The sequence below is a fragment of the Cetorhinus maximus genome, chromosome 23 (assembly GCF_964194155.1).
Source record: "Cetorhinus maximus chromosome 23, sCetMax3.hap1.1, whole genome shotgun sequence".
Lineage (NCBI taxonomy): Eukaryota > Metazoa > Chordata > Chondrichthyes > Lamniformes > Cetorhinidae > Cetorhinus > Cetorhinus maximus.
The window spans coordinates 20,573,047-20,597,686 of record NC_135901.1 but is presented as its reverse complement, the minus strand read 5'-3'; the positions used below and the strand labels follow the sequence as shown (position 1 = coordinate 20,597,686).

At 44.9% G+C, this 24,640-nt stretch overlaps 5 protein-coding genes across 5 annotated transcripts in view; all 5 read left to right on the top strand.

Annotated features, from left to right (window-relative positions):
* The window catches only part of LOC144697059 (uncharacterized), a 395,607-nt gene that overhangs the window by 53,514 nt on the left and 317,453 nt on the right, over positions 1-24,640 (top strand). The gene's annotated exons all lie outside the window — the stretch shown is intronic.
* Positions 1-24,640, top strand: part of LOC144697310 (uncharacterized) — a 273,200-nt gene that overhangs the window by 54,973 nt on the left and 193,587 nt on the right. The gene's annotated exons all lie outside the window — the stretch shown is intronic.
* LOC144698416 (uncharacterized) overlaps positions 1-24,640 on the top strand; it is a 236,909-nt gene that overhangs the window by 53,546 nt on the left and 158,723 nt on the right.
* On the top strand, positions 513-19,051 carry LOC144698420 (uncharacterized). Its single transcript, XM_078570361.1, is given in 8 exon segments — positions 513-643; positions 1,116-1,281; positions 2,318-2,368; positions 7,735-7,866; positions 8,629-9,236; positions 12,560-12,649; positions 18,716-18,921; positions 18,924-19,051. Coding segments are annotated over 8 exon segments (1,512 nt in total).
* Positions 19,107-22,207, top strand: LOC144697332 (uncharacterized). Its single transcript, XM_078569319.1, has 2 exons — positions 19,107-19,624; positions 22,168-22,207. Exon 1 carries the CDS (start codon positions 19,193-19,195, stop codon positions 19,565-19,567), a length of 375 nt encoding a protein of 124 aa, XP_078425445.1. The 5' UTR covers positions 19,107-19,192; the 3' UTR covers positions 19,568-19,624; positions 22,168-22,207.

Here is a 24,640-nt window from a genome sequence, read left to right as displayed (position 1 = left end):
TCAGGAGGTAAGGGGGGAGAGTGTGGGGGACATGGAGTTAAACCTTCGGGGAACAAAGAGAGAAAAAAATGCTTCATAGAAACTAGAATTTTTCACTCTAAATTTCTGGTCTTTACTGACAGCGCTAACTTTTGTAAACTCCTTTTACAGTGTATCAGAAAGGGAGGATTTGAAAATGGAAAGCTCAAACCAAACATCACAGCAAGATCTGACAGAGCCACTTGTTTCATCAGGACCTGAATATTATCCACCTTTGAGTGTAGAAGGAGAAATGTTTGTCTGTTTACCTGTGGGAAAAGATTTCAAGCATTAGTGTGACTGGAAAAGCACCAAGACACACACACCCAAGTGAGCGTGTTCCAGTGAATTGACTGTGGAAAGAGTTTTAACCAGTTAAACAACCTGTAAAACATTACCCCATTCACAGTGGAGAGAAACCACACACATATTCTGTATGTGGATGAGGCTTCAACTGATCATCCAATCTGGAAAGACACAAAGGCACCGGTACTATGGAGAAACCGTGGAAATGTGGGGACTGTGGGAAGGGTTTCAGTTACCCTTCTGAGCTGGAAATTCATCGATGCACTCACACTGGGGAGAGATCTTTTACCTACTCCAATTGTGGGAAGGGATTCACTCAGTCATCCAGCCTGCTGACACACCAGTATGTTCACACTGATCAGAGACATTTTGAATGTTCTGACTGTGAGAAGAAATTTAAAAGCAAAAAATATCTTCTCAGACACCAACACATTCACAGTGGGGAGAAGTCATTCACCTACTCCATGTGTGGGAAGGGACTCACTGCTACATCTACCTGCAGAAACACCAGCGAGTCCACACTAATGAAAGACCTTTTAAATGCCCAGACTGTGGGAAGTGACATGCCATCAACATGTTCACACAGACGAGACACCGTTCAGATGCTCTCACTGTGGGACTGGGTTCAGGCGATCATCTGAACTCACTGTACAACAGCGAATTCATGCTGTGGAGAGGCCGTTCTCCTGCTCTGCATGTGGGAAGGGATTTACTCAGTCATACAACCTGCTGAAACACCAACGTATTCACTCTGCTATGAAACCCTTTAAATGTTCTGACTGTGAGGAGAGCTTCAAAAGCAGCAATGATCTGCTGAGACACAAGCAAATTCACACCGTGGAGAGACCGTTCACTTGCTCCGAGTGTGGGAATGGATTCACTGACTTAAAACGTCTGCTGAGACACCAGAGAATTCACGAGTGTCTGCAGGAGTTGGATTCTGCTGTTTTTGCTACTGTTGGTCACATCCAGTATTAATCACTGTATTAACCTCTGTATTAATCCTGAGGTGTGTAAGAAATGTGTCCCAGCCACTCTCTTCCATAGTTCAGAGCTCCAGGCATGGAACAGAAGGCTCCTTTACAGCTGTATTTGGAGTCAAGAAGAGCAATTGTGAATGCTGGAAAGTGTAAGATTTTAGTCCAGAATCACAGATTACCCAAAAAGGGAGCTGTTGAAGTCATTGGTGATTTTTCAGCATTTTATTAAGAGGCAACATTTAGATATGATACATCAGCTAAATATTCAGAAAAGATACACAACCTGTAACAGCTGAGAATGGTTTACCAATCCTGGTCTCTGTGGCTGGAGATGACAGTCTCCTCGGAATGGTTTACTGGTCCCGGATCAGGGAGATGCTGATCTCCGTGGCTGGAGATGACAGTCTCTTTGGAATGGTTTACTGGTCCTGGATTGGATGATCGGACAGATGAAGCTGATCTCTGCAGCTGGATGTGGCAGCCTCTTCTGTTCTCATTCTTCTGGATCTAGTCCAAGTGTTTGGTGTTAATCTGAAACCAGATCATTATGGATCAGTTTGAAAAAATCTTTACTGTCTAAAGTGATGTTCCCTTTCGAGCCTGTTTAAACTTCACTCAGATCGTTGGTTTACATGTGGGTCAAGAGATCTAACCTGATCAGGGTTAGAGATCTCTTGTTTCAAGGACATTGATAGAGAGATGTCCTTGGTAGAGATAACAGGCCTGTCCTGTGTTTGTCACCCAGCAAGCTGCTGTGGAAGCTTTCTTCATAACAGAGAGTACGAGAGCTGTTTCTATTAATACTCAATTAATTTCTTAACATCTTATGAAGATTATTAGATGGTGATGTTTTACCAAACAAGCTGTTAAATCAGAGATTGGTGTGAAACTGCGACCTGTTCCTGACTGAAAGTGAAGTTTCCAGTCTGAAAATTTCCAAGCGTTTATGTGACATTCTGAAGTCTCCCAATGTAAGGCAGTGACAACAACAACTTGGATTTACCCTTGAACAGATTAAAACGTCCCAAGACCCTTCACAGAGGATCAAAAGCTGGGTCGAAAAGGTAAGAAGGAGACAGGTTTAGTGAGGGAATTCAAGCCCCGAGGACCTCAGCAGGTGAAAGCGCCTCTGCCAATGGTGGAGTGATGTAGGTGTGGGGAGCTGAAGGGGTCAGAATTTTATTTTTGTTCTTTCATGGGATGTGGGGGGTCACTGGAAAGGCCAGTATTTGTTGCCCAATCCTTGTTGCCCTTGAACTGATGGGTTGCTCAACACAAGAGTCACCTGTGTTGCTTTGGGAGTCTGGAGTCACATGTAGGCCAGACTGGGTAAGGATGGTAGATTTCCTTCCCTAAATGGCATTAGTGAACCTGATGGATTTTTACAACTATCAATTACTGAGACTTTCTTTCAATTCCAGATTCATTAATTGAATTTAAACTCCACCAACTGCTGTGATGGGATTTGAACCCATGCCCCCAGAGGATTAGCCTGAATCTTGGAATTACTGATGCAGTGATATTAGCATCACACCACACCACTGCCCCCAGCCCCTTAATTGCAGGAGCACAGGGAGGGTCGTAGGGCTGGAGGAGGTTCCAGAGACTGTTTGTCATGGAGAGAGTGGCTGCCTCCATGAAGCTTCAAGCTGAAATGGGTCCATGCAGATCATGATCACGGCCATGCAGGAGATATCTGCTGCCTTAAACAGGATGACAGACACTTTATCTGTGACCTTACAACACGTTACTGATCTCCACCAAGCTGGTCTGCAGCAGAGTGGGAGGAATGATGTGACGCTGATCCAGGAGAGGGATGATGGAAAAAGGAGCCATGGAAGTGGGAAATCCAATCAAGGCATTCCCACTTCTCACTGTTTATCCAACTTCAAAGCCCACCACCCCCAGGAAGTACCCAACAGGCTGCCTCACCTCCCACTCGCTGAGTCTGCCCCCTCCTCCTCCTCTGCTGTGCAAAGTTGTACAGGATGCAGCACATCACTATTATTCTGGAGTCCCTGGCTGCCGAGTACTGAAAGTCACCTCCAGACCTACCCAGACACCTGAAAACACATTGTCAACATTGTGATGCTTTGCTCGATGACACATCTGGCGGTGATGTGACTGGTTGCATCATTCCTGAACCTCATTGGTGCAGTTCCTCACATGAGCCCAGTTTGAAGGGGGTGTCCCTTTAACCTGGTTCCTGGAACAGACACATCTGGAATATTGGAATTTCGCAGTCTCAATCCATCAAGACAGCTCCTGACCAGTGGGCAATGTTCACTGTTTTATATTCGGGTCTGGGGATAAATGTTCACTGTTTTATATTCAGTTCTGGGGGATAATGGTCACTGTTTTAAATTCGGGTCTGGGGATAATGTTCACTGTTTTATATTCGGGTCTGGGGGATAATGATCACTGTTTTATGTTCAGGTCTGGGTGATAATGGTCACTGTTTTATATTTGGGTCTGGGGGATAATGTTCACTGTTTTATATTCGGGTCTGGGGAATAATGTTCACTGTTTTATATTCGGGTCTGGGGGATAATGTTCACTGTTTTATATTTGAGTCTGGGGGGATAATGTTCACTGTTTTATATTCGGGTCTGGGGGATAATGTTCACTGTTTTATATTCGGGTCTGGGGGATAATGTTCACTGTTTTATATTTGAGTCTGGGGGGATAATGTTCACTGTTTTATATTCGGCTCTGGGGTATAATGTTCACTTTTATATTCGGGTCTGAGGTATAATGTTCACTGTTTTATATTCGGGTCTTGGATATAATGTTCACTGTTTTATATTCGGGTTTGGGGTATAATGTTCACTGTTTTATATTCGGGTCTGGAGGACAATGTTCACTGTTTTATATTTAAGTCTGGGGGGATAACGTTCACTGTTTTATATTCGGGTCTGGGGGATAATGACCTACCTGGTTCGTATTAAAGCAAAAGCTTTGCAGTTAACGATTCCCTGCTGCATTCTCCATGGCAATGCCTCTACCAATCAGAGTCCACTTGCCAACTTCAGCACTCTCTGCTCATGCAGTATAAATTTTTGTTCCCTTTACTATTGGTTTTCTTGCAAATCTGCCCTGATGAGCAGAAGACGAAAAGCTTCAACAGCATGTCTCCTTTTTCAGCAATATTCCCTGGACAGAATTTTACGTTCCTCCACCAATGGGTTTGTAGTCAGGAGTGACCATCATGTTTCTCAGATAGTCTTCCTACCGGGCTCTCGCCCAATCCGCCCTCTCCACAATTTTACACTTCGACCAGCGAGACCCAGGCTGGCCTGCCTGCCCTTACATCTGTTGAGGCCCTTAATTGGCCAATTATTGACCATTTGAGAGCCTTTTCCTGCACAGCCTCAATTATCAGGCTGGTGGGCGGAGTTCGGGGGTGAGGGACAAGCCTGAAAATGAACCATTTTTGGTTCTTGGTTGGGAAGTTGCAGGGGGTCACCTCCATCAGCAGCCCCCTTCTAACATTGGCTGCCCCCTCAAAAGGTCTGACTCCGTGGGGCCTCCCTCCCCCACTGGCTTCTATACCAAAACCTGCACCCTCCCCCCTCAGCTCCCCTTGGTCTGAACTTCCCCTCCCCACCCTGAGATCCCCACATTTACCTGGTCCCGGACTCCTGGGACATCGACTCTGGGAACTGCATGCAGTCCCAGTCTTGTCCACTGCAGCTTCATACGCTGCAGGCTCAGGAGAGCTGCTGGCCACAGATTGGTCTCCGTGGCGGGACTTCCTCCCGAGTGAGGGGCGGAAGCCCCGTCTCCAGCTAATTAACACTTGTTAGAGCGTGGAATCACTGCAGGGCAGGCAGTATAGCGGGGATGTGTTCTCCAGCGACTTTTCGGATAGTGGGTAGGGAAACTGGGGAGAAGCGCAAAATGAAGTTGAACACAGATAAATGTGAGGTAGTAGATTTTGGTCAGAAGAATGAGGAGGTCATTTATTACTTGGAAGTTATGAGTCTGGGTGGAAAAGAGGAACAAAGAGATCTCTGAGTATAATTGTAACATTCAGAGCAAGGCCATAAAACGAGCAAATCGAGCACTAGATTTTATTTCTTGAGGAATGGAATTGGAATGTGGGGAAGTTCTGCTAAAGCTGCCTGGAACCCTGGTCAGACCACACTGAGAGTAATGAGTACAGCTCTGGTCACCATTTTATAAAACGAATAGAGAGACACTGGAGAGGGAGCAGAGAAGATTTACAAGGATGATACCAGAAGTACATATGAGGAAAGGATTGACAGACTGGGTCTCTTCTCTCTGAAAAATAGCAGGCTGAAGGCCTAATAGAGGTCTTTAAAATTGTGAAAGATTTCGATAGAGAGGAAACAGAGAGAATGTTTTCTCTCGTGGGAAAGAGAATAACCAGAGGTCTTCAATAGAAGATGGTGTAAAATTATTAACACTGAACTCTGTTAAAACCCCTTTTGTGGTATAGTGAGGAAGGAGAATGGAGAAATAGGGCATAGTATAAATTAATTCCAAGGGAGAAAGATTCTGGGAAATAATGACAATCTTTAAAATACTTACTGCAGCTAAAAGCCAAAGGTCTTGAAGATTGTTTGTGTGAGCCAAAGGCAGGAATGTAGGGGCCTCTCTGAGATAAATGGCAACAGGATGTAGCAGCCTGCAGATACAAGAAAATAGAACCACGGTGAATACACAGAACATTACATGATTAACCAAGGCTAACATTCCTGACATGAACTGTGAATACGATAAATTTAGGTGATTAACTAAGGCTAACATTGCTGACCTGAACTGTACCTGATTGGTTAAGAGAAACATTCTCAGGGCATGATCATCACAGGGATGAATATTGATTGGGAAGGGGAAGAGGTTAATTGGGTAAGAGGCAACATGAAAGAGATCCTCCTGAGCAAGGCCATGTGGAGGAGAAGAAGCCGAGACCAGCAGCCAAGAGAAGGAGAAACCGAGAAGAAACAGATTTGACACAGGTAGAATAACCCACGTTAAACTGTAAATCACTGCCAGAGTTTGTTGCTGTAGTTTACATGAAACTTGATAAACTTGTCTTGACTTTGTCTCCATAAAGTTGTTTCACAACTGAACTTTGTTACTATGTCTGTTTCAGTTGATAAAAGAGGAATTAAAACCTCCCAAAAGTACAGATTGAGTCACTGTTTATATTAAAATAGACTGTATTGGTGTTTATGTTAAAGTAGAATGTATCTCTGATTACACTGAGACACTGTCTCAGATTCCTGCACTAAGCCAATATCACTGTTTATATTACACCAGGCCCTGTCTTACTGCACGAGCCCCTGAATCTGTATATGTTAAATTAGACTCTTCTGTCTGTTATTTTTACAATTCAGCATGATTATATTTAAATTAACAAGGCAATTACCAGACTATTATTACCAGGTTATTACCAGACTCGACCATATCTCTCTTTATACTACACATTACTCTGCCTCAGTTACTGGGGCACTAGGCCCTGTCTCAGTTATTATGTAATAGATCTTGTTTCTGTTTATATTTTATTAGACCTTGTCTCAATTATTACTGTAATAGATCATGTCTCTAATGATATCTACCGATATCACACTAGGCCCTGTTCTAGATCGGCATCAAATACTGGCCTTGGAAGTACATTTATAATACATGATACTCGGTCTACTAATTATTGCATGGGACCTTACCCCTGTTTATAATACATTAGACCCGGTTTACTGATTATGGCACTGGACCCTGTCCCTGTTTAAAATACACTACACCCTGTCCCTGTTTATAATACATTAGACCTGGTTTACTGATTACTGCGCTAGACCCTGTCCATGCTTATACCACATTAGACCATGAGCCTGTTTATAATACACGAGACCCAGTCTACTGCTGACTGCATTAGACCTTCTCCCTAATTACAATACACTATTTTATATATAAAAGTCCTTTTTTATAATACACTATACCCGGTCAACTGGTTACTGCAGTGGACCATGTTCCTAATGGCAGCCATAGCTCCCCCAATCCCCTGCGCCCCAGAAATCGCTCAATACAACTCGCGCCTTTCCCCCAGGCGCTGAGAGTGCGCATGCGCCCCAGGGCCAGCCGCGGGGCATTCTGGGCGGTTCCTTTGTTGCGAGTCGGACTCGGTGGAAACGGGAGACGAGACCGGGAAGCGGCGGCGAGGATGGGGGAGGCGCTGCAGCATCGTTTTAATGGGCAGCCCCGACCCCTGACCCCCAGCCCGGGGAGATCACCGCACGGCCGCCTGGCCCGGCCGCTCTCATTCGGCCTCTGAGAGCCGCTGTTCCTGAGGCTGCGCTCGCCCCCCGCTCAGTTTCTCCATTGAATCCTGTTTCTCTCCTTGTTTCTCCCAACTCAGATTCACCGCCTCATTTTCTTTTCTTCCTCTGAGCCCCTGAACTCCATCTGACAGGGTCATGTTGGAGAGCGGGCATTGACTGTCCTGGGAAACAACAGCAAGAGGAGCTCAGAGGCCGGAGGAGCAAAGGAGCAGCGAGTTCAGTCACCAATCGGGGGGATTGAGGACTGGACCCTGAGTCAGTCAGTCAGGGGAGTCAGAGTGAACCCCTGGGGAATCATTCATCTCTGAAAAATTGAATGAGTATCTCTTTTATCAACAACACAATTTAACATTTATCGGTTTAATTTTTTTTATTCTTTATCTCAATCCTAGGACATCGCTGCAGGAATTCCTCAGGACAGTATCCTGGGCCCAACCATCTTCAGCTGCTTTATCAATAACCTTTATTCCATCATAAATCAGACTTGGGAATATATTGCCGTTCCATCATCGTTGCTGGGTCGAAATCCTGGAATTCCCTTCCTAACAGCGCTGACACCACATGGACTACAGCAGTTCAAGGAAGTGAACAGGAAGATTTGCTGACAGGAAACTCAAACCAAAAATCACGTCAAAATCTGACAGATTCAGTCAATACATCAGGTGCTGGATATCATTGAACCTTAAATGAGAAATGTTTTAACCAATTGCACAGCCTGAAAAAACATCTAATTATTCACAGCAGGGATAAACTGTACGAGGTTTGGTCTGACCATCCAACATGGACAGCCACGAGGACACCGGCACCATGGAGAAACCATGGAAATGTGGGGACTGTGGGAAGGGATTTGGTTCCCCGTCAAAGCTGGAAATTCATCAACGCAGTCACACTGGGGAGAGGCCGTTCACTTGCTCCGTGTGTGGGAAGGGATTCACTAATTCATCCAACCTGATGAGACACCAGCACATTCACACTGAGCAGAGTTCAGTCATCTGCTCTGTGTGTGTCATTCATCAAACTTTCAGAGGCACCAGCAAACTCACAGTGGAGAGAGGACGTTCATCTGCTCTGTGTGTGGGAAGGGATTCACTCAGTCATCCTACCTGCTGACACACCAGCGCATTCACACGAGGGAGAGTCCGTTCATCTGTTCCTTGTGTGGAGAAGGATTTAAGCGATTATCTGGGCTTCTGAATCACCAGAGAATTCACACTGGGGAAAGTCCATACACCTGCTTTATCTGTGGCAAGGGATTTAATCGGCCTTCCAAACTACTGATACACCAGCGAATTCACACTGGGGAGAGGCCATTCACCTGCTCCATGGACGGGAAGGGATACACCAATTCATCTGACCTGTTGACACATCAGCGAGTTCACACTGGCGAGAGGCCATTCACATGTTCCATGTGTGGAAAGGGATTCATTCGGTCATCCCACCTTCTGACACATCAACTTGTTCATACTGATCAGAGACCTTTTAAATGTTCTGAGTGTGAGAAGACCTTTAAAAGTAAAAAGGATCTGCTGACACACCAGCGAGTTCACACTGGGGAGAGGCCATTCACCTGCTCCGTGTGTGGGAAGGGATTCACTCAGTCATCCACCCTGCTGACACATCAGCGAGTTCACAAGTGACACTGGGTTTGAAATCTGGTTACTGTTGCTGTTAATCCTGTTCAGGATTGAATTCTTTCATTCTGACAGCTGGAGTTCGTTTCTGCTGAAATATAATTGTGCAAAGATGGGTGGCAGCTCAGAAGACTGGATAGAATTTTTAAAAAGAAAAGAATGACTGAAAGATTTAATAAAGAGAGAGAAAGCGAAGTAGAAATATAAAGACAGATAGTAAAAGTAAATATTGATATTTAAAAATGAAAAGAGTTAACAAAGTAAGGGTTGCTCCTATAGAAAGGGAATCTGGAGAGTTAATAATGGAAAATAAGGAGATGGCAGATGAATTGAAGAGGTATTTTGCATCGTCTTCACTGTGGAGGATACAAGTAACATGCAAGGAATGGCTATAAATCAGGAATTGGAAGGGAGGGAGGAGCTGAAGAAAATTACAATCACCAGGGAAGTGGTACTGAGCAAATTGTTGGAGCTGCAGGCTGACAAGTCCCCGGGTCATGAAGAATTTCATCCTCGGGTCTTAAAAAAAGTGGCTAGTGAGATAGTTGATGCATTGGTTTTAATTTTCCAAAATTCGCTAGATTTGGGGAAGGTTCCATCAGATAGGGAAATAGGAAATGTAACTCCTTTATTCAAAAAGGGAGGGAGACAGAGAGCAGGAAACTATAGGCCAGTTAGCTTAACATCTGTCATAGGGAAAATGTTAGAAGCGTTATTACAGGGCACTTAGATAACTTCAAGTTTAATCAGGCAGAGTCAACAAGGTTTTGTGAGCGGGAAATCATGCTTAACCAATTTTTTGGGGCTCTTTGAAGAAATAATAGGTGCTGTGGATAAAGGGGAACTGGTGGATGTACTGTACCTATATTTCCAGAAGGCATTTGATAAGGTGCCTCAGTAAAGGTTATGCAGAAAATGAAATCTCATGGTGTAGGGGGTAACACATTGATATGAATAGAAGATTAGCAACCTACAGGAAACAGAGTCGACAGAAATGGGTCTTTTTCTGATCAGCAGGATGTGATGATTGGTGTGCCACAAGGATCAGTGCTGGGACCTCAACTCTTTACAATTTATATAAATGATTTGGATTAAGGAACCAATGGTATGGTTGCTAAATTTTCTGATGACACATAGGTAGGAAAATAAATTGTGAAGAGGACATAAGGAGGCTACAAAAGGATACAAATAGGTTAGGTGAGTGGGCAAAAATCTGGCAAATGGAGTATAATGTGGGAAAATGTGACAGTGTCCATTTTGGCAGGAAGGATAAAAAAGAAGCATATTATTTAAATGGTGAGAGGTTGCAGAGCTCTGAGATTCAGAGGGATCTGGGTGTCCTATTGAATGAATCGCAAAAGGTTAGTGTGCAAGTCCAGCAAGTAATTAGCAAAGCTGAAAGAATGTTATCGTTCATTGCAAGGGAAACTGAATACAAGAGTAGGGAGGTTATGCTTCAGTTATACAGGGCACTGGTGAGCCCACATCTGGAGTACTATATGTAGTCTTGGTCTCCTTATTTAAGGAAAGATGTAAATGCATTGGAAGCAGTTCAGCGAAGGTTTAGTTGATCATTACCAGGAATGGGCAGGTTGTCTTATGAGGAAAGGTTGGACAGACTAGGCTTGTATCTGCTGGAGTTTAGAGGGATAAGAGGCAACTTGATTGAAACACATAAGATCATGAGGGGTCTTGCCAGGGTGGATGTGGAAAGGATGTTTTCTCTTCTGAGAGAATCTTTAACTAGGGGCCACTCTTTAAGGTGTCGCCCGTTTAAGTCAGTGATGAGGAATTATTTCTTCTCTCATAGGGTTGTAAGACTTTCGAATTCTCTTCCTCAAAAGACAGTTGAGACAGAATATTTGAATATATTTAAGGCAGAGGTAGATAGGTTCTTGATAAGCAAGGGGGTGAAAGGTTATCGAGGTCGGCAGGAATGTGTAGTTGAGATTACAATCAGATCAGCCATGATCTTATTGAAAGGCAGAACAAGCCCGAGGGACTGAGTGGCCTACTCCTGCTCCTAATTCGTATGTTCGTATATAAGTTAATAAACCATATCAATGGGCTGCTGTTTAATATTCTGGATAAATGTCACATAGCATGTCAAACTTTGTTTTTCACACATTGTTGCACAATTTTGTCTTTCCCATCTGAGTGTTTAACATCACCTGGCTGGAGCTCAGAAAGGACAATGTGGGGGAGGATCATACGGCAGGAACAGAACTTCAGCCTGGACACAGTCCTTTAGGGTCACACTGAGAGGGACAAATGACACTTTGGTCTTTCTCATATTTCTTCACTGACAGCAAAACCCACATGTGGATTAATCTAGAGGTGTGAGAAATGTGTCACAGCCACGTCTGTGCAGTACATACAGACTAAAGATGACCAAGGTCAGGCTGTGGAGTCCAAGGCCACATAGAAAAATGGATGGAAAAATACAAACTCCCTGTAAATCTAGCCCTCCGATTTCTGTTTTGTAACCATCGTGTTTCAAAGCTGCTAGGCAGAGAGCAGAAGGCTCCTTTACAACTGTGGTTGTACAACCTGAGTCAGGCAGTCTGGAAATGTGCTGTTAAATCAGAGATTGGTGTAAAACTGTGCTCTGTTCCTGACTGAAACTGAAATGGCAGGAATGAGTCTCCAGTTTAAAAATAACTGTGGTGATTATTCTGTGAAGTTTTTAAGATTTATTGGTGACAGTCCTGAGTCCACAACTTTAAGCCAATGTCAACAACAACTTGTATTGACATAGCACCTTTAACATAGTAAAACGTAGCTAAAAATAAATAGTGTAAAGTCTGTCTTAAAATAACACAAGGAGGAATTCACAGGATCCTTTTAACTCCTGGGACAATTATACAACAGACATTTGATCTCCAGATAAAGAAGGACCTACACCATGTTTCCAAGAATTCCCTGCTATATTGATGTGTGTGTGTTAGATCACAGGATTTTGTTGCAGTCTTCCTCCAGTATTAACTGTACTTCCCAATTTAGGAATCATTTGATTCATAAATAAATCAGTTCATCACTTCCTCATGTCATTGTACACTCTGCTACTGAATTAAAGATTTAATGAGCTGTACAACAAAGTTTTGTTAACTGGGAATTCTTATCTGTGATTTACTGTATTTCTGCTCCCAAATTTTAAAATTGGGTTTATGATTTCTGAGTCCAAATCGTTTGTATAAATTTGAATAACCGTGGTTCCAGCATTGCTCCCTATGGAACATCAATTCCCACCTTTTACCAGTCTGAGTCGCTACTCTTAACCTCTTCTCTGTTTTCTGTTTTGTAACCCGCTTGTTATCCATAACAGTGTGTACAAGGTGACCAAGATCAGCCTGTGTGGAGTGAAGGGCCAGGCAGCAGATGGATGGAAAGATGGCTACAAAACCGAAATCAGAATGTTAGATTTACAGGGAGTTTGGGCCGTCTTTTCATCCATTCTGCTCTGTGGCCTGACTTTCACCGAGACCATCAATATAAGGGGAATTACCCATAATACCAATAGGAAAGTAGGGGCTGCAATTATGCAAAGATGTCCTGTATTGTCTAAAATCTCCCACCAGGGCTGATCACCAGAGTGGCCAAAGACCACCTAATGTCTATTGGTGGCTTAGCTTTTTGACATTGTGTCTGTTCAAGATGTTGTCCGTTATAGATTAAGGTTCAGAGAAAGTGCTGGAATTAGATAGTCAAAACTGCTTTGAGGCCCTGGAGGGTGATGTTTACTTGAATTTCTATAACTTTTTGGTCCTTACAAACACTGATACTTTATCGCCAGTCTTAGTCAGCAGTTGGGTTGGCGGTGTGAGGCAAAACCTGATCGATAGGAAGTGTATCCATGTGGGTTTGTGTGTATGTTTGTTGTGTCAAACCAAGTGGAAGGTCCCATGTCCTTTGTAACAACATGGAGAATCTGGTTTTTTTCAAGATCCCTTCCTTTCCCCTATTATCCTCAGTTCAGAAAACCCTTGTGTACATCATCTTCCAGCATGCTACTGTCTCCACTAAGTACTTCCATTGGTCTTACTAACAGATAGGAATGGGATCACTGACATCACAGGAATAATTTCTGAAATGCTGTCATTCTGATTTTAAAGCTTCCTGGAGCTGATTGATCCAGATCATCCCACCTAACACCAATCCTTATCCCCATCTGAGTTCCAGATTTTAATGTGATTGTCTCATATGTTTAGCATCTGTCCATCTGTGAGAGATGATGGGAATGCAGCCTCAGAACTTTGGTGAGATCAGATGAGATGATCTGCTGCACTTCATCTGATGGCTGAACAAGCCGATTCTGTAAAGGCAAAAGTGCCTCGTATGAAGGTATTCCTGACTCATGTTGTGGGATGATCTCTACTGACACCTTGTTTGTCTGTGTTGGAGTTTCTGAAACGACATGTTGCTGTGGTGGTGAACTCCTGCCCACAGCTGGTGTTTCCAATTGCATCAATCATCAGTTAGCTTCCCACGTGTCATGATTAATGTTGAGGGCTTTCATGTCTCATCTTTGAAGCTTTGTGATTGTGCAATATGGAAAACATGTTTAACCTCTTTAAACCTGGTTCAGCACATCCCCTCCACACACATTACAACAAATTGTCTTTGAGATCAGTTTTTCCTTTACATTCTGTGTTGTTCTGAATATTAACTTTATCCCTGACCTGTCCTAACCCTCCTGCCAGTTCATTTATTGAAACCAAGGACTCCCCTTGTTCTAATGGTGAATTCCCTATCTGCCCAGTTATTCCTTTAAGTTTGTGCCTTGTTTCACCATGTTCCCACATTTCAGTAACAAATGTTGAAATGTTTGCTCCACACCCACAGGGTTTCATCTGTTTAAAACCAAAACAGAAAGGTCCAGTTTTCTCCTGGAGTTTGAGGCAAATCAGCTTCCAAAATGATGCAGAGTTTCAGCCAATGAGGGAGATCCTGGTTCAGCCCCGCCCCTCATTCACTTCAATTGGCTGTAGGGCCAGCCGCACCCCTTTGGGCCTGCTGTCCTGTCACCTCTTCCTATTGGTCCAAACCTGCCGTCAATCAACCAGTCATTGTGATCGGAGCATGCGCAGTGTGGCTGCTGGAGCTGGACATCAGTGTGCGGGTGCAATCCCGCCTCGCATTTAGAGCATGCGCATTGTGAGTGAGGGCGAAGGAAAGCTGCTTGTTTGTCAGGTCCGCAGCCGGTAAGATAAAGGTCGGAATTGAGGGAGAGGTGCAGCCGGCGGGTGGACGGGCAGGTTTCGTAAACACTTTGAGCCGTTCTGAAGCCAGAATAACAAGCTACCGGTTCCTCGCTGGTATCTGTGGGCGGCAGTTGCCCCGATCCGCGTCCCTCGGTGAGAGACCCGGATTAACGGCCGCCATCTTGTGCAGCAGGGCGCATGTGCGGTCATCCCTGTCCCTGTCAGCAGGAGGAGAGAATATTGTGCATTTCTATCCTGGACTGACAGGGATGGGTTTTGGAAACTCTTTACAGTGGGTTAGAAGGGGAGGATTTACACACAGAAAACTCAAATCAGGAGAAATGTTTGTCCCTTCTCAGTTTCCATCCTGGATTTATAGTGATGGTTATTGTAAACTTACAGGACACTGGAAGTGGAGGATTGACAGACGGGAAACTCAAACCAAACATCTGACAGAGTCATTCGATTCATCAGAACCTGAATATCACCGAAGTTTGAATGTAGAAGTGAAACAGCTTGTCTGTAGGCAAAGATTTCAGGTAAGTATGAGAATAATGAACTCCAGTGGGGTAAGAATAGATCTGACCCAGTTAAGTTGGAATCAAAGGTTGGCAGGTGAAACTGGAACTGAAAAATTGGCTGCTTTGAAAAAAGAGATGGTTTGGACACACAAGGCAAAAGAAAGGGGAAAGAAATCCAGAGCTCTCACAATGAGAAAAACAACAGAGATTAATATGAAGAAGAAAAAGTGTACTTTATTGCAGATGTCAGGTGTAAAGTAGAACCAAGCTAAATAAAAAAGGTTCAGAGCAGAATTGGAAAAGCAATGAAGAGAAGCAAAGAGAGAGTATGAAAAGAGATTGATGGCTAACATGTAAAGAAGTTAAAATGTCTTCTATAGACATACAAAGGATGATGAAGGGATGGGTGGGGCTGATTTGGAACCACAAAGCGGATTCACACATGGAGGCAGGGGGCATGGCTGATGTATTAAATTAATACTTTGCACCTGTATTTACTAAAGAAAAAGCCATTGCTTTTGAAAGAGCAGGTAGTTGAGACCCCTGAAGTGTTTAAAATTGATGAGATATTGGATAGGCTGTACTTAAAATGGACAATGTACCAGGATGGTTTGCATCCACGGATATTGAGGGAAGTGAGAGTGGGAATTGCAGAGGCACTGGCCAGAACTTTTCAGTATTCCTTATACTCGGGTGATGTCAGAGGACTGGAGAATTCCAAAGGTTCCGCCCTTGTTCAGAAAGGGTCTAAAGATAAGCTCAGCAACTACAGGTCTATCAGTTTAACTTCTGTGGTGTGGAAGCTTCTAGAAACGATAATTCAGGACAAAATTAATAGCGGCAAATCATGTTTATCTAAAATAAAAACAGAAAGTTCTGTAAAAACTCTGCAAGTCAGGCAGCATCTGTAGAGAGAGAAACAGAGTTAATGTTTTGAGTCCGATATGACTCTTTCTCAGAACCGGCTTATCTAACTTGCTTGAGTTTTTTGATGAGACATCAGAGAGGGGTGATGAGGGTAATTCTGTTTATGTGCTGTAGATGGACTTCCAAAAGGCATTTGATAAAGTGCTGCACAACAGACTTGTGAGAAAAGGTATAGCTCATGTGATCAACGGGACAGTAACAACATGGATACGGAATTGGCTGAGTGCCTGGAAACAAAGAGTAGTGGTGCAATGGTTAATGGTTGTTTTTTGGACTGGGCGAAGATTTATAGTGGAGTTCCCAAGGGATCAGCATTAGGAGCTCTGCTATTCCTGAAAAAATATTAATGATCCACACCTTGGTATACAGGGCTCAGTTTCAGAATTCACAAACATTACAAAACTTGGAAGCATTGTGAACTGTGAGGACGATAGTGTGGAACTTCAAAAGGACGTAGACAGGTTGGTAGACAGGGTGGATAAGTAGCAGATGAAATGTAATGCAGAGAAGTGTGACGTGATTCATTTTGGTCAGAAGAATGTTGGGAGACAATAGAAAAGAAAGAATACAAGTCTAAAGTGGGTATAGGAGCAGAGGGTCCTGGATGTATATGTTGAAGGTGGCAGGGCAGGTTGAGAAAGCAGTTCATAAAGCACACAGTATCCTGGGGTTTATTAATGGGGACATTGAGTACAAGAACAAAATTGTTATGTTAAACTTGGATACAAGACTGGTTCGGCCTCAACTGGGGTATTGTGTCGATTTCTGGGCACCACACTTTGGGAAGGATGTGAAGGCATTAGAGAGAGTGCAGAAAAGGTTCATGAGAATGAAGTCCCTCATCCCTGGGACCAGTTACAAATATAAATTAGAGAAGTCTGGACTGTTCTCCTTGGAGAAGAGAAGGTTGAGTGGAGATTTGATAGAGGTGTTCAAAGTCATGAGAGGCCTGGACAGAGTGAACAGGGAAAAGCTGGTGGGAAGATGGAGATTCAGAGGGCACAAATTGAGGGGAATTGGGAAAAGAAGCAATGGTCATATGAGAAAAACTTTATCACACAGCCAGTGTTTAGACTCTGGAATGCACTGCCTGAGAGTGTGATGGAGGCAGATTCCATCGAGGCATTCGAGAGGAAATGATTGTATTGTTTGAAAAGGAAGAATGTGTGGGGTTACAGGGAGAAGGCAGAGGAGTGGCACACGGTGGATATCTCCTTTAGGGAGCCAGAACAGACACAAAGAGCTGAATGGCCTCCTTCTGTGCTGTAACTATTCTATGATCCTGAAGCAGTGCGACTGGAAAAGCACTGGAGCACACCTGGAGAACCGTGTTCAGTTCTGGTCAGCAAACCTTAGGAAAGATAGAATGGCCTTGGAGGGAGTGTAGCACAGATTTACCTGAATGATATCCGAACCCGAAGGGTTAAATTACAAGGCGAGATTGCACACAAGAGTCACCGAGACATTATGACATAGAGGAGGCCATTCGGCCCATTGAGTCCATGCCAGCTCTCCAGAGCAATCTAGTCAGTCCCATTTCCCTGCTCTATCTCTGTCTTCTTGCAGATTTATTTCCCTCAAGTGTTTATCCAATTTCCTTTTGAGATCATTCACCGTGTCCATTGCCACCCCCCTCATAGGCAGCAAGTTCCAACTCATTATCACTTGTTCTCAGAGGGCCAATAGGCTGTGGAATTCTCTTCCCCTGAGACCAGTGGGGCTGGGTCATTGAATATATTCAAGGCTGAGTTATATCGATTCTCAATTGACAAAGGAGTCGCAGGTTATAGGGGATAAATAGGAAAATAGAGTTGAGGCCACAATCAGATCAGCCATGATCTTATCAAATGATGGAGCAGGTTTGAGGGGCCGAATGGCCTACTGTTGCTCCTAATTCCAATGTTCATATGTATGGAAACTCAGTACAGTCATGCCAGGGAGAGGGTGTTCAGCAATTGAAATCAGTGAGGACTCTGATCTCTGGGAAGGAAGGAAACCCTGAGAGGTGGGCGTGGAGGATTCAGAAACACTCATTGGAGACCCCAAACCCCCAATAAGAGCCTGCAGGTCCTGCGTTTGCAGCTCTGGGGCTTCTTCCCAGGAGCAGGCCCAGGTTAACGGCCGTCATCTTGGTTCATCTGGGACCAGACGCATGTATGGCCACCTTGATGATGCAACAGAGAGTGGACGGGGCTTGAGGGTGTCTGTGACCAGGAGGGAAAATGATTAATTCATTGATTTTATTGTCAGTCTGCAGACAGGAGCTGGAGAACTGAACCCAGGCAGAGGAGAGGGAGGGAGAAAACTGGGAGTGGAGGAAAGAAATAGTGGAGATGGTGAGATGGGTTTAGATTTCAGCCCAGGGAGGAGGGAGAGTGTGTGGGACGGGGATTTACAGCTTTGGGGGAACAAGAGAGAAAACAATATTCCATTAAAACTAGAATTGTCTGTTCTGAATTTCCATCCCGGACTGACAGTGATGACTTTTATAAACTCATTTTCCAGGGTATTAGAAGGGAAGGATTTGCAGATGTGAAACTCAAATCAAACATCTTCTGACAGAGTCACTCGATTCACCAGGACCTGAATATTCTCAGACTTTGAAAGTGGAAGGAGAAATGTTTGTCTGTTCTGTCAGTGGGGAAAGATTTTGAACTTCAGTGTCACTGGAAAAACACCGAGACACACACACACACACCCAAGTGAGAGTGTCTCAGTGAACTGACTGTGGAAAGAGCTTTAACAGTTAAACAGCCTGAAAAAGCATCACATCGTTCACAGTGAGGAGAAACCAATCACATGTTCTGTGTCTGGACAAGGTTTCAACTGATCATTCAACCTGGAGAGACACAAGGACACCCACACTATGGAGAAACCGTGGAAATGTGAGGACTGTTGGAAAGGATTCAGTTACCCATCCCTGCTGGAAAACCATCGACGCAGTCACACAGGGGAAAGGCCATTCACCTGCTCTGTGTGTGGGAAGGGATTTACTCAGTCATCTGGCCTGTGGTCACACCAACGAATTCACACTGAGGAGAATTCCTCAGGTGCACCTCCTGTGGAAAGAGGTTCAGGCACTCTTCAGCATTCACTGTACACCAACGCACTCACACTGGGGAGAGGCCATTCACCTGCTCCGAGTGTGGGAAGGGATTTACTGGGTGATCCCACCTGCTGTCACACCAGTGAATTCACATTGAAGAGAAGCCATTCAGTTGCACTTCCTGTGGAAAGAGTTTCAGACAGGCATCCTCCCTCATTTTACACCAGCAAGTACACACTGGGGAGAGACCGTTCACCTGCTCCATGTATGGGAAGGGATTCACAGTTTTACCCAACCTGCTGAGACACCAGCGAATTCACACTGGGGAGAAGCCATTTAGCTGCACTTCCTGTGGGAAGAGTTTCAGGCAGTCATCCAACCTCACTGCTCACCAACGCACTCACACTGCAGAGAGACCATTCACATGCTCCGTATGTGGGAAAGGATTCAGTCGGTCATCCAACCTCACCGCACACCAGCGAGTTCACACTGGGGAGAGACCGTTCACTTGCTCGCTGTGTGGGAAGGGATTTGCAAAGTCTTTCAACCTGCTGACCCACCAACGTACTCACACTGAGAAGAGGTTATTCAACTCTCGGTGTGTGGGAAGGGATTCACTCAGTCACGATGCCTCCTGAGACATCAGCAAGTTCATAAGTGACTGCAGGGGTTGGATCCTGCTGTTCTTGCTGCTTGTAAGCTGGTTTAGTATTGATAGTCTGGCAATATTTTGTTTCTGCTGATGTTAACAACCCTATAACTGGCTGGAGTTTAATATTCTGGAGATGTCACTGATTTTCAGGACTGCAGTGTCCCTTTTTAAAAGCACCATCTGTGATCCTTCCCCTTAGTTTCAAAAACTTTCAGTAGGAACCCCTTGACAATAAAATTATGAACTTTTACTACAATCGTAAATTGATATTTGGTGAAAAATCTACAATTCAGTGTCTGAAAAATTTAACTGCAGGGATCTAAATTTTTTTTTTCAATGCCAATGGGAAGAGGATAACCAGGGAAAGAGTAGGGCCCATTAGGGACCAATGGGCCTTGACATCTTGACCAACATTCAAGGCTATGGGCCAAGTGCTGGTAAATGGGATTAGGTAGGTAGGTCAGGTGTTTCTCACGTGTTGGTGCAGACTCGATGGGCCGAAGGGCCTCTGCTGCACTGTGTGATTCTGTGATTCTGAGACGATTTCAGGTGTGACGGGAAAAATGCTGAGACACACAAACCCTGGTTAGAGCACACCTGAAGAACAGTGTTCAGTTCTGGGCAACAAACATCAGGAAGGATAGAATGGCCTTGGAGGGATTGTAGCACATATTTACCAGAGTGATCTGACCTCCAAGGGTTAACTTACAGAACGAGATTACACATAAGAGTCACAGAGTCATTATGGCACAGAGGAGGCCATTCGGCTCATTGAGTCCATGCCAGCTATGTAAAGCAATCCAATCAGTCCCATTCCCCTGCTCTATCCCCGTATCCTTGCAAGTTTATTTCCCTCATGCTTCTGTCCAATTTCCTTTTGAAATCACTCACCATGTCCATTTCCACCCCCCTCATAGGCAGTAACCTCCAGGTCATTACCACTCACTGTGTAAAGATATTCTTCCTCACATCTCCCACACCTTTTACCCAAAATCTTAAACCTCTGTCCTTGAGTCCTTGTACGATCAGCTGATGGTATTAGCTTTTCTTTGTCCACCATATCTAAACCTGTCATAATCTCGTACACCTCTCCCAATCTCCCCTCAACCTCCTTTGCAGGAACCTTTCTGGTAAATCTCCTCTGCACCTTCTCAATGACCTTCACATCCTCCCTAAAGTGAGGTGACCAGAACTGGATGCAGTTCTCAAATTGTGGCCTAACCAGAGCTTTATAAAGAAGTCAGCATAACTTCCCTGTTTTTGTTCTCAGTATCACTATTTATGAAGCTCAAGATCCAATTGGCTTTGCTAACCACTCTCTTAATACATTCTGTCACCTTCAGAGATCAAAGCCATGAAGCCTCAGGTCCCTCTGTCCCTGCACACTCTTTAGAGCTGTGCCATGAATAATATTTTCCCCCTCCCTATTCCTCCTGATAAAATACATCACCTCACTGTGAGGGTTGTAATCCCTGGAATTTATAAGATTAAGAGGTGATTTGATGAAAGTTTTCAGGATATTAATTGGAACTGACAGGATAGATCGGAACTATTTCCACTGGTTGGGGAACCTAGGATGAGTGGGCGGAGGCTAAATATAGAATCAGGTTCCAGCACCTTTTCAGGGAGAGAGTTCCAGATCCTGACAACTCTCTGTTGGTGCACTTCCCTGTTTTGTACTCAGTACCTCTATTTATGAAGCCCAAGATTCCCATATGCTTCACTGATACCCATCAATCTATCCTGCCATAAGAAATCTGTCCCACAAATGGTTTAATCATCACTTGTACTCACAAAGCCGATGTAGTGATACAACATTTAAAACAGTTCCTGTAATATATGCTCTGAACACCATACACCCGTCCCCAAGGCTATGTCATCCCATCTACAAGAACCTCGATCTTCACATGATAAGGGAATTATCTGGGGATTTCAGCAGTCAGAATGCAGGGAGAGAGATGGGTGGGCTATGACCACCAGTAGCCAAGACCCCAGTGTTAAGGCAGTTTTGGGAAAACACCGCGATCGTTCCTGTGATAGTGACACCAGTAAAAAGGGTGGAGGGAAGAGAGGGATCAGTGACTGGGCTGGAATAGGGGCCACGGCTGGCACGGCCGCTGGGAAGCACTTAGACATGGAGAATATGTGCGAACAGGACGAGGCTGTGAGGCAGCAATGGACAGGAACCTTCAGTAAAAGAAATAAAAGGCAGAGAGATGAAATCCTGGAACAACAAGAAGGAGTGAAATCCAGAAAAGAGACGGTGGCTGGACTGATCGAGAGAAAGGGAACGGTCAGTGAGATCATTCAGCAGAATAAGATTGAGGTGAAAAGTCAGAACATGTCTAAAGCTGTTCCCTGTGTGATGTAAGGAGGGTTTTTATTGGATCAGGTACAACAAGGGCAGGAGGACATTGAAAAACAATAGAGAGTCCAACATTAGACAGTCCAAAGGGTCTGGAGGGGGAGGGTTAATAATCCCAGGGAGTCACAGGCTGCACAAACTTCAAATGTGAGCCCAGACCCACTGTAAAGCAGTGAACAAATAAATCCCTGATTTTACTGAGACTCTTTTCTGTGTCCCAGCTCCTGTAAATACTGACGGGAAAGGGACCGGAATCTCCGGAGGCTTCACTCCACTGGCTGCTCCTGAGGAAGTGATCTCCGATCAGATTAATGTGCTTCTGCTGTGAGTAATAAAGTGTCTGAACCCCTCATTGTGCTTCCTGTCCAATATCCACCCCTATCCATGGACCTTCTGTTTTACCAACTGGGGGAAACAAAATGCCGAGATAAAAACAAAAAGCTAAAAGCTACTGCGGATGCTGGAAATCCAAAACAAAAACAGAATTACCTGGAAAAACTCAGCAGGTCTGGCAGCATCGGTGGAGAAGAAATCAGTTGACGTTTCGAGTCCTCACGACCCTTCGGCAGAACTGAAGTATAGTTAGGAGAGAGGTGAAATATAAGCTGGTCAAAGGTGGGGGGCGGGGGGAGAGAGAAGTTGAGGGTGGGGTGGTTGTGGGGATAAGTAAGCAGTGATAGGAGAAGATAATCAAAAGATGTCACAGACAAAAGGATCAAAGAGGTGTTGAAGGTGGTGATATTATCTAAGAAAAGTGCTAATTAAGAATGGAAGGCAAGATACTCAAGGTACAGCTCTAGTGGGGGTGGGGTGGAAAGACTAACAAAGTTTTAGTTTTAGATTTTAAAATAATGGAAATAGGTGGGAACAGAAGAATCTATATAAATTATTGAAAAAAAAGGGGGAGGGGGAAGAAACGGGGTGGGGATGGGGGGAGGGGGAGTTTAAGATCTAAAGTTGTTGAATTCAATATTCATCCCGGAAGGCTGTAAAGTGCCTAGTCGGAAGATGAGGTGCTGTTCCTCCAGTTTGCGTTGGGCTTCACTGGAACAATGCAGCAAGCCAAGGACAGACATGTGGGCAAGAGAACAGGGTGGAATGTTAAAATGGCAAGCGACAGGGAGGTTTGGGTCTTTTTTGAGGACAGACCGCAGGTGTTCTGCAAAGTGGTCACCCAGTTTGCGTTTGGTCTCTCCAATGTAGAGGAGACCGCATTGGGAGCAACGAATGCAGTAGACTAAGTTAGGGGAAATGCAAGTGAAATGCTGCTTTACTTGAAAGGAGTGTTTGGGCCCTTGGACGGTGAGGAGAGAGGAAGTGAAGGGGCAGGTGTTACATCTTCTGCGTGGGCATGGGGAGGTGCCATAGGTGGGGGTTGAGGAGTAGGGGGTGATGGAGGAGTGGACCAGGGTGTCCCGGAGGGAACGATCCCTACGGAATGCCGCCGGGGGGGTGAAGGGAAGATGTGTTTGGTGGTGGCATCATGCTGGAGTTGGCGGAAATGGCGGAGGATGATCCTTTGAATGTGGAGGCTGGTGGGGTGAAAAGTGAGGACAAGGGGGACCCGATCATGTTTCTGGGAAGGAGGAGAAGGCGTGAGGGCGGATGCGCGGGATATGGGCAGGACACAGTTGAGGGCCCTGTCAACGACCGTGGGTGGAAAACCTCGGTTAAGGAAGAAGGAGGACATGTCAGAGGAGCTGTTTTTGAAGGTAGCGTCATCAGAACAGATGCGACGGAGGTGAAGGAACTGAGAGAATGGGATGGAGTCCTTACAGGAAGCGGGGTGTGAGGAACTGTAGTCGAGGTAGCTGTGGGAGTCGGTAGACTTGTAATGGATATTGGTGGACAGTCTATCATCAGAAATTGAGACAGAGAGGTCAAGGAAGGGAAGTGTCAGAGATGGACCATGTGAAAATGATGGAGGGGTGGAGATTGGAAGCAAAATTAATAAATTTTTCCAGGTCCCGACGAGAGCATGAAGCAGCACCGAAGTAATCATCGATGTACCGGAGAAAGAGTTGTGGGAGGGGGCCGGAGTAGGACTGGAACAAGGAATGTTCCACATACCCCATAAAGAGACAGGCATAGCTGGGGCCCATGCGTGTACCCATAGCCACACCTTTTATTTGGAGGAAGTGAGAGGAGTTAAAGGAGAAATTGTTCAGTGTGAAAACAAGTTCAGCCAGACGGAGGAGAGTAGTGGTGGATGGGGATTGTTCAGGCCTCTGTTCAAGGAAGAAGCTAAGGGCCCTCAGACCATCCTGGTGGGGGATGGAGGTGTAGAGGGATTGGACATCCATGGTGAAGAGGAGGCGGTTGGGGCCAGGGAACTGGAAATTGTTGATGTGACGTAAGGTGTCAGAGGAATCACGGATGTAGGTGTCCTGATTGGTCTCGATGGCGGTTGGTTTATCCAGAATGCCCTGTGGGTCAGAAAGTCCCCTATCAATGAGAACAGGAACCCAGAGCGCCAGCGTGGGGACTGGACTGTGCTCTGAGGCAGGGGCACAGCTGGGCGATGTTACTGAGGTGGAAATGGGTGGTTTTAGTGATTTGTAGTCAGAAGCTCAGCTTGGGCTGAAATATGACAACAAGATTGTGAATAATCTGGTTCAGCCTCAGAGAGCTGGTTAGGGAGTGGAGACAATGGCTTTCATCTTCCCAACATTTAAATGGAGGAAATTTCTGCTC

Bases quoted from the DNA above. Each gene is read 5' to 3' on its own strand.
- LOC144697332 (XM_078569319.1), top strand. From the start codon at position 19,193: ATGTATGGGAAGGGATTCACAGTTTTACCCAACCTGCTGAGACACCAG.